Genomic DNA, 10,396 nt, shown 5'->3' on the forward strand with positions numbered 1-10,396 from the left:
GCAAGGTAGAACTTGTAATAACCCCAAAATTTTTTTTTTATAAAAAGGGATAGAATAGTCCTTTAAAATTGATATAAGGGGTAAAATTGAAAAGGAATCAAAAGTTAATGGCATAACAGTAGATATGTTGAAGTGTTAGGGGCAAAATGGGAATTTAATAATATTAAACAAAGGGTAAATAGTGTTTTGATGTGACTTAATTGGAGGGTTTTGAGTTGGTTGGCTGGCGTTGGGATGGAAACTGAGAGAGAGTAACAGAGAGGGAGAGTCAGAGACGCAGAGAGGAAAGAAAGAAGGAAAAAGAGAAGAAGAAGAAGAAGAAAGAAGAAGAGGAAGGGGATTCGAGGAGGAAAGGGATTCCGGTTGCACTTCCAGCTGAAGGGAAAAACGTAGATCTCCTTCCCCTCTACACAAGGACCTCGATTTCCAAAAAGAAAAAGGTAAATATCCATCTCTATCTAGTCTTTTGATGACATTAGGCTATACAAAGGGTGGATATAGTCTAGAAGGGTCGGATAAGGGTTGTAGAGGCGGTTAAAAGAGGAAGAATCGGATTTTGACAAATTTTTCCGGCACTACGGAAAAACTGTGTCGAAGTCCCAACTTCGGCGAATTATTTAGGGGGTCAAACGACCTCCGATAGCAATGCATGTTACCTCTTTGGAACCCCCTATGAGTGTAGAATGTTAGGTAAAAATTTCATCAAATTTGGAGTTTGAAAAGTGGATCAAACCTAGGATGAAGTAACCGGCTGTCGGTCCGGGTTACTGTTCATCCGAGTGGGAAAATAGGGGATTTCATGCCATAATAGGGTATTAAGCCTAGATTAAGCTAAGGGGACCTTGTACTCGTGCAAGGGAGTCCCTAATACACATAAATGATGAGTTAATTAATAGAAAAAGAAAAAGAGAAAGAAAAGAAAAGATTTAGGGAACGGGGGAGTTGAATCAATTAAAGTTCCCTATATTATAATTGGTACGTAGATTATGGCCTTGATACAAGACTAAATGTATGGTAAATGCATGTCACAGTTGGGCAAGAAGCTAGGGAACGAGAGGAAGAAGTTCCTCACTGCCTGCTGTAGAATTCTAGAGGCGTATCGAGGCCGTGCCGGATTGGCAGGTGAGTGGGAGTCATGTACTTTGCACCATGAGCATCCTTAATTCATTTTCATGAATGTCGCCAGGTGTGAATTGATTCCACCTGAGCCTATTGATTAATTGTTGTTGTATATTCCTCTATATTTTGATTCTCCATGCTTGATTATTCTGTACATGCATTTAAGGGAACATTGAGAGGAATTACGAGGGGTTGATGAGTAATCAAATTGATTCCGAATTGTGAAATGATTTCTTTTGTAAATTGATTTCATTTCCTCTATTTTAAAGACTTGTGAGTCGTAGCTTGATTATACTCTTTTATGAGTAATTAAATTGGTTCCAAATTGTGAAATAACTTCTTTTGTAAATTGATTTCATTTCCTCTATTTCAAAGATTTGTAGAGCCTTTTTAGTGGTATATTGAGTTGTATTGCACTTCCTTGACCCTCACTCCTAACCCTGATGTTAGTTTATGATTGGGTCATGATCAAGTGAGTGGTAGTCTTGATTATACTCATTTTTAGTAGAGTATTGGGAGGGTGCATTATGGCATTTATGCATGGCTTGGCAGTATCTGCAGGACACCTATAGTCGATGGGGGTTGAACATCGGCCTTTGTGCACATAGTAGCCTTCTGGGTGGGCGGAGCCCAGTCCCTTCCTAGGGGGGGACACGGCCCTAGGCGTAGGATCGGCCGGTCCTACGACTTATATTCTGCTTGCCGCCGGGCATAGTAAGACCCCGCGAGGTGCAGTATGGCTTTCCGCGGATGTAGAATTCCCGCGAGGTGCCGTTTAGTATGTAGATGTGAGATGGATTTCTGTTCTGGATACTGGCCAGCATTTACATGATCAGTGTGGTATCTTATCCTGCATATGCATGTGACAGTGGGGAGTTGTTGCTGGTTCGCCTGGGGCGTAAAACCCACCTCCCGACAGCTGTCTAGCATTTACATTATTGATATGGTGTCTTATCCTGCATATGCATGTGACAGTGGGGAGTTGTTGCTGGTTCGCCTGGGGCGTAAAACCCACCTCCCTACAGCTGTCTAGTGATGATTTCAGCATATTGACACCTGATTTGTATGTTCCAGCATTATGATCTGTTGAGCATATTCATGAGTAGCATATATGTTTACTTGATTATTCCATATATGCTTCAGATGAGTTGATATTGATTGTGGTGATATTGATGAGTTACTCCATATTCTCTATGTTGAGATCATGTTCATCTTGTTATTGATCTTGAGATTTCATCTCGAGCCATGATTATATTCTGTCTCATGTGCATAGTACTCTCTACTCCACTCACTGAGTATTTATATACTCACTCCCCAGTTTGGTGTTTTTGATTGCAGGACATGTATTGTATAGAGAGGAGCAGGATTAATGGTTGCCTGCTAGCTATGCCGCTCCATAGTATAGTATAGTATAATGTAGATAGAGGTTTATACCTTTTGGTGTATTATAAACCTTCTATTGTATATAGTGCATAGTTACAGTCATAGATCCTGTTGTGGATATGGGTTTGACCATGGATGGATTGGGAAGCAGGTATATATGTATGTGTATAGATCAGTTGTGTGCCTGTGATGATGTATTGATATATATTGTCCAGGTTCGTTATGTGACAGGTTATGTGATTGCTGCTCTGACAGGTAGCGTTGTTGTATGTAATGAGATAATCCTGACAGGTCACTATAGGAAAAGTGATCATTATGTGCATGTATCATGCCAAATTTTTCAAGATCTATTGATGATTGATAGGTAGTAGGGTTCTACGTGGTGGCTGGTGGCCTTATGCCTACCCGCACCCTAGGACCGTCGCGGCGGCCCGCCGGGAACGGGGCGGGGGTCGTGACAGAGGTGGTATCAGAGCAAAGGTTAAGAAGAGTCATGTCAGAGCAATAGGGTGAGTCAGGATTAAGTATAGGATTATACTATGGAGCATAGGATTTTTCTGTATATTAATTTATGAGTCATTTACAATTTAGTAAAATATATTATGACTCAGTGTGTAACGACCGTCCTTTCTTTTTAACTCTTTTAGAGACATATAAAGAATACCTCCAAGGAGAGGACCTACTCGTCCTGGAAAGAGGATGGAGCCAGATATAGCATTGGATGCGGGTTCCGCACATGTCGAGCCCCAAAGAGAAAAATCTCCTCCTGCTGATAGACGGAGGGTTGATGATCAAGGAGAGGTAGGAAGTAGAGATGCATTGATGGAACAGTTACTGGCGGAGAATCAGGCTCTGAGGGAGCAGATTGCTCGGGGGAAATCTCCTGCCCCGTCAGTAGTATCCATCCCACCTCCTGTACCTGTGCCAAGAAGTTTGGCCAGGCGAGCTCTAGATGATGAGGGGATTACTGTACAGGAATTTCTGAGGCTCAGAACCCCGGAGTTTAAGGGGGAAGAAGGTGAAGATCCTCAGAGATTTCTGGAGGAGACTGAAAAGATGATACGGAGACTGCCCTGTTCTGATGCAAGAGCTATAGAACTTGTAGGGCTTACAATGAAGGAAGATGCCTGGGACTGGTACCAGAGGCATATGGAGGACAGATTGTACAGTAGGAATCCTCCAACCTGGGAAGAGTTCAGGCAAGCAGTGATGGATGAGTTCTTGTCTCCGGCTGAGAGGCAGAATCGGGCTCTTCAGTTTGAGAGGCTGAAGCAGATGCCCGGAATGAGCGTATCTGAGTACGCTCGTGAGTTCACTAGATTGGGGAAGTATGCTTCTTACATCATCCCCACTGAAGCTGCCAGGATAGAAAGGTTTAGACGAGGTCTGATTTCTCCGCTTTATAATGCGGTGTTGGCAGTAGAGGTCCCCACCTTGTCTAGGCTGATTGATAAAGCAAAACAGTGGGAGACCAGAAACAAAGAAGAAAGAGCTGAAAGAGAACAGAGAAAAATGAGTGTGGGGAAGGAGCAAAGCAGTAAAGATAGATCTGAGGGAGTAGATCTCTCGGAGGGCCCGACGGAGCAGTCTGTACGCTCAGCTCCACCTGCCCCACGTAAGAGGAAGTGGAGGAAAAGAGGTCAATCACAAGATACTTTTCTACCATCAGTACCTCGTCCTCCAGTCACTATGGCTAGAACTGAATCTAGGTTCCAATCATGGCCAGTGTGTGGCATATGTGGGAAGCAGCACCCTGGCAGATGCAGAATGGGTCAGGGAGTGTGCTACAGATGTGGACAGCCGGGTCATTTTGTCAGAGAATGCCCGCAGGGTGCCACCCAGCAGTTTGTGCCTTTAACATCCTACCCTTCTGTGCAGATGGACAGGCCTAGTAGTAGGGGGCCTGTAGGCAGAGGCAGAGGTCAGACACCAGCGTCACAGCAGAGTGCCGGACCATCTCAGCCATTAGCCCCAGCAGGCAGAGGGCAAGGAAGGGTGTTTACGGTAAATCCACAAGAGGCACAGGCATCGAATGCAGCTGTGACAGGTATGCTCCTCATTGATAAGATTAAAGCTAGAGTGTTATTTGATTCTGGAGCTACCCATTCATTTGTGTCCCCTTATTTTGCTAAGAAGTTAGCTAAGGATAAGATATTAATGCATATTCCCTTAGCTATTAGTACATCTGTAGGGGATAGTATAAAAGCGAAGTATGTGTATCCTACCTGTGTGGTAGAGATAGAAGGTAAAACACTTCTAATTGATTTGATTTCCAATACCACACCGAGCAGAATATGAAAAGCAGATACACTCACCCCTTTGAGTAATCAGGTAATTTACTCTTTTAAATTCGAGGACGAATTTTATATAAGGAGGGGAGGATGTAATAACCCCAAAATTTTTTTTTTATAAAAAGGGATAGAATAGTCCTTTAAAATTGATATAAGGGGTAAAATTGAAAAGGAATCAAAAGTTAATGGCATAACAGTAGATATGTTGAAGTGTTAGGGGCAAAATGGGAATTTAATAATATTAAACAAAGGGTAAATAGTGTTTTGATGTGACTTAATTGGAGGGTTTTGAGTTGGTTGGCTGGCGTTGGGATGGAAACTGAGAGAGAGTAACAGAGAGGGAGAGTCAGAGACGCAGAGAGGAAAGAAAGAAGGAAAAAGAGAAGAAGAAGAAGAAGAAAGAAGAAGAGGAAGGGGATTCGAGGAGGAAAGGGATCCCGGTTGCACTTCCAGCTGAAGGGAAAAACGTAGATCTCCTTCCCCTCTACACAAGGACCTCGATTTCCAAAAAGAAAAAGGTAAATATCCATCTCTATCTAGTCTTTTGATGACATTAGGCTATACAAAGGGTGGATATAGTCTAGAAGGGTCGGATAAGGGTTGTAGAGGCGGTTAAAAGAGGAAGAATCGGATTTTGACAAATTTTTCCGGCACTACGGAAAAACTGTGTCGAAGTCCCAACTTCGGCGAATTATTTAGGGGGTCAAACGACCTCCGATAGCAATGCATGTTACCTCTTTGGAACCCCCTATGAGTGTAGAATGTTAGGTAAAAATTTCATCAAATTTGGAGTTTGGAAAGTGGATCAAACCTAGGATGAAGTAACCGGCTGTCGGTCCGGGTTACTGTTCATCCGAGTGGGAAAATAGGGGATTTCATGCCATAATAGGGTATTAAGCCTAGATTAAGCTAAGGGGACCTTGTACTCGTGCAAGGGAGTCCCTAATACACATAAATGATGAGTTAATTAATAGAAAAAGAAAAAGAGAAAGAAAAGAAAAGATTTAGGGAACGGGGGAGTTGAATCAATTAAAGTTCCCTATATTATAATTGGTACGTAGATTATGGCCTTGATACAAGACTAAATGTATGGTAAATGCATGTCACAGTTGGGCAAGAAGCTAGGGAACGAGAGGAAGAAGTTCCTCACTGCCTGCTGTAGAATTCTAGAGGCGTATCGAGGCCGTGCCGGATTGGCAGGTGAGTGGGAGTCATGTACTTTGCACCATGAGCATCCTTAATTCATTTTCATGAATGTCGCCAGGTGTGAATTGATTCCACCTGAGCCTATTGATTAATTGTTGTTGTATATTCCTCTATATTTTGATTCTCCATGCTTGATTATTCTGTACATGCATTTGAGGGAACATTGAGAGGAATTACGAGGGGTTGATGAGTAATCAAATTGATTCCGAATTGTGAAATGATTTCTTTTGTAAATTGATTTCATTTCCTCTATTTTAAAGACTTGTGAGTCGTAGCTTGATTATACTCTTTTATGAGTAATTAAATTGGTTCCAAATTGTGAAATAACTTCTTTTGTAAATTGATTTCATTTCCTCTATTTCAAAGATTTGTAGAGCCTTTTTAGTGGTATATTGAGTTGTATTGCACTTCCTTGACCCTCACTCCTAACCCTGATGTTAGTTTATGATTGGGTCATGATCAAGTGAGTGGTAGTCTTGATTATACTCATTTTTAGTAGAGTATTGGGAGGGTGCATTATGGCATTTATGCATGGCTTGGCAGTATCTGCAGGACACCTATAGTCGATGGGGGTTGAACATCGGCCTTTGTGCACATAGTAGCCTTCTGGGTGGGCGGAGCCCAGTCCCTTCCTAGGGGGGGACACGGCCCTAGGCGTAGGATCGGCCGGTCCTACGACTTATATTCTGCTTGCCGCCGGGCATAGTAAGACCCCGCGAGGTGCAGTATGGCTTTCCGCGGATGTAGAATTCCCGCGAGGTGCCGTTTAGTATGTAGATGTGAGATGGATTTCTGTTCTGGATACTGGCCAGCATTTACATGATCAGTGTGGTATCTTATCCTGCATATGCATGTGACAGTGGGGAGTTGTTGCTGGTTCGCCTGGGGCGTAAAACCCACCTCCCGACAGCTGTCTAGCATTTACATTATTGATATGGTGTCTTATCCTGCATATGCATGTGACAGTGGGGAGTTGTTGCTGGTTCGCCTGGGGCGTAAAACCCACCTCCCTACAGCTGTCTAGTGATGATTTCAGCATATTGACACCTGATTTGTATGTTCCAGCATTATGATCTGTTGAGCATATTCATGAGTAGCATATATGTTTACTTGATTATTCCATATATGCTTCAGATGAGTTGATATTGATTGTGGTGATATTGATGAGTTACTCCATATTCTCTATGTTGAGATCATGTTCATCTTGTTATTGATCTTGAGATTTCATCTCGAGCCATGATTATATTCTGTCTCATGTGCATAGTACTCTCTACTCCACTCACTGAGTATTTATATACTCACTCCCCAGTTTGGTGTTTTTGATTGCAGGACATGTATTGTATAGAGAGGAGCAGGATTAATGGTTGCCTGCTAGCTGTGCCGCTCCATAGTATAGTATAGTATAATGTAGATAGAGGTTTATACCTTTTGGTGTATTATAAACCTTCTATTGTATATAGTGCATAGTTACAGTCATAGATCCTGTTGTGGATATGGGTTTGACCATGGATGGATTGGGAAGCAGGTATATATGTATGTGTATAGATCAGTTGTGTGCCTGTGATGATGTATTGATATATATTGTCCAGGTTCGTTATGTGACAGGTTATGTGATTGCTGCTCTGACAGGTAGCGTTGTTGTATGTAATGAGATAATCCTGACAGGTCACTATAGGAAAAGTGATCATTATGTGCATGTATCATGCCAAATTTTTCAAGATCTATTGATGATTGATAGGTAGTAGGGTTCTACGTGGTGGCTGGTGGCCTTATGCCTACCCGCACCCTAGGACCGTCGCGGCGGCCCGCCGGGAACGGGGCGGGGGTCGTGACAGAACTCCAATCTCCCTTCTTCTTTTTTTTTTGTGTGTGGAAGGGCTCTCGGTTGATGCCCTAGGGAGAGGAGGAGATCTCGGCCCGATTTGCTAGGGCTTTTATCACCCTAAAACCCCCCTTTCCGGTGGATTCGGGAGGAGGGGAGGAATTTTCAAAACAAGGGAGGGAGGGCGTGTCAACCGGAAGGCTCCCTCCCCCTTTTCACGTGTTGGGCTGCCCTTGTTCAGAGGCCGGCCCAACTCAAACTTGGGCCTCTACATTCTCCCCCCTAAAAAAAAATTTCGTCCTCGAAATTGACATACCCGAGGTTTCAAAAAGCTGCGGATACTTGACTTTCATCTCTTCTTCGAGCTTCCAAGTAGCCTCTCTTTTCGTATGATTATTCCATTGTACCTTTATAAAAGAAATGGTTCGGTGTCGTAGTACCTGATCTTTCTGTCCACAATTCGTACCGGAAACTCTTCATAGGTCAAATCCTCCTGAAGATATAATGGCTCATATGCTACCACATGACTCGGATCTGGGACATATTTCTTCAACATTGACACATGAAAAACATTGTGCACACCGGATAAAGCCGGTGGTAAAACCAGTCGATATGCCACCTCCCCAACTTTGTCCAAAATCTCAAACGAACCAACATACCTAGGGCTCAATATGCCACGAACCCCAAATCTCATCACACCTTTTGTAGGTGACACTCTCAAGAAAACATGATTCCCCAATTTAAAATTTCAGTTCTCTCCTTTTATTATCAACATAACACTTTTGACAACTCTGAGCTGTACGAAGTCGTTATCTGATCACTTACACCTTATCTATGTCTATTGCACTATCTCTAGGTCTAATAATTTTCTCTCGCCCACATTATCCCAACAAATAGGAGATCCATGTTAAAACATTCCAAGTCTAAGACCAACCAAAAAATCATCAACCGTTAACGCTAAATTTAAGATGCCCAAGATTCTCCCAAAAGTTGTTAACAATAGACGAATCCATTGGTGAAAATTACATAGCTACCTTTAGATCATCCATAGAATCACCAACATTCTCCTCTACTAGAAATTAACTAACTCAAGTGTTCCATCATAATATCTTTTAGATCAAATATTAATGTCCTTAACCAGTTTCAAAATAACTCAAACCACCATACTTTCGCGTACAAGGATTGGCGTACAAGGATTCTTACCCTTTATTGAAAACTCAGACAACTAATCATCTGTCCTCACGGCGATCTATGAACCGCAGGACTCTGCTCAGCGTTCTCTCGTCCAATAGATTGTTCCCCTACATAATCAAATCATCATTAAAATTTACTCAAGATATATGATAATCCAGGACCCTCTAAAGGGTCCTCTAAAATCTAGCATTCCTCTAAAGGGTCCTTTAAAATCTAGCATTCCAAGACTATGTAGAGTCCTCAAAGCAATGAACTCCCCGGAACCCAACTAGAGAGAGAAAAATATAATAAGAGAAAGGGAATGGGAAGCCCCTTTCTCTTTCTCTCTTCTTCCTTCTTTCCGACGGAAAGGGAAGAAGGGGGTTCAGCAGCAGGTGGCCCACGGCCGGCGACGCCCCCTAGTCGTCGGCTTGTGGCGATGCCGGTGGTGCCACGCTGGGCAACGGCCGGCCGGAACGGAAGAAGGAACCAAGCGCCGAGGGCAGGTTCGGTTCTTTTCAATCCGGTGACTTTTCGGCCATATCCCAAGGAAATAACGGCCAAAGACGAAGGAGAAGGAGGAAAGGGTGCTCATCTTGCCTCCAGCGAGATCCTCCCGACCGGATCGACGGCGAACACTCCGATCCCTCCCGCGGCAAGGTAGAACTCCAATCTTCCTTTTTTTTTTTGTGTGTGTGTGTGGAAGGGCTCTCGGTTGATGCCTTAGGGGGAGGAGGAGATCTCGACCCGATTTGCTAGGGTTTTTATCAACCTAAAACCCCCCTTTCCGGTGGATTTGAGAGGATGGGAGGAATTTTCGAAATAGGGGAGGGAGGGCGTGTCAACCGAAAGGCTCCCTCCCCCTTTTCACGTGTTGGGCCCAGTGCCGGCTCGAGCCTTAGGCGACTGAGGCGGTCGCCTAAGGCCCCCGGCCCAGGGAAGGCCCCCACCGGAAGATGCTGCAGCTATACAAACACTCATTCCTTCCATTCTCATCTTCCCCCCTTCGTCTTCCACTCTTATCTTTCATCCCTTCTCTTTTTTGGTTTTGGTCTTGGTTTTCCTTCCTTCACATTACTCCTGATCCAGCTGGGCCATCGGGAACAAAGATAGGGGGATCGGAGATGGACTTCTTGGAGGGTGGAGATTCTTTTAATTTTTCCTCTCGGTTTCTTCTCCCCTCTTGGGTGGTAGAGAGAGAAAAGGAGCTAGAGGGAGTTAAATGGCTGCTGTGCTGTGATGTTGCAGTTGCTGCTTGGGTACTCACTTGAAGGGGAGACGGTGGGATGGGACTTTTATTTATTGGATGGAGTGAATTTCCCATAATGCCCCTACTTTCTCTTAGAGGTGCAATTTTTTTATTACCTTGACAATGAAGTGGCATGAGATAACCATTTTCTAT

General features: G+C 43.6%; 1 protein-coding gene across 1 annotated transcript; it reads left to right on the forward strand.

Annotated features, from left to right (window-relative positions):
* The first annotated feature begins 243 nt into the window (after positions 1-243).
* Positions 244-5,173, forward strand: LOC149752816 (uncharacterized). Its single transcript, XM_089925299.1, has 2 exons — positions 244-440; positions 1,032-5,173. The coding sequence occupies exon 2, from the start codon at positions 3,202-3,204 to the stop codon at positions 4,798-4,800; it is 1,599 nt and encodes a 532-aa protein (XP_089781425.1). The 5' UTR covers positions 244-440; positions 1,032-3,201; the 3' UTR covers positions 4,801-5,173.
* Positions 5,174-10,396: the final 5,223 nt, after the last annotated feature.

The sequence above is a fragment of the Phoenix dactylifera genome, chromosome 9, assembly GCF_051530095.1.
Source record: "Phoenix dactylifera cultivar Ajwa chromosome 9, Ajwa_hap1_PhDact_Kaust_v1.1, whole genome shotgun sequence".
NCBI lineage: Eukaryota > Viridiplantae > Streptophyta > Magnoliopsida > Arecales > Arecaceae > Phoenix > Phoenix dactylifera.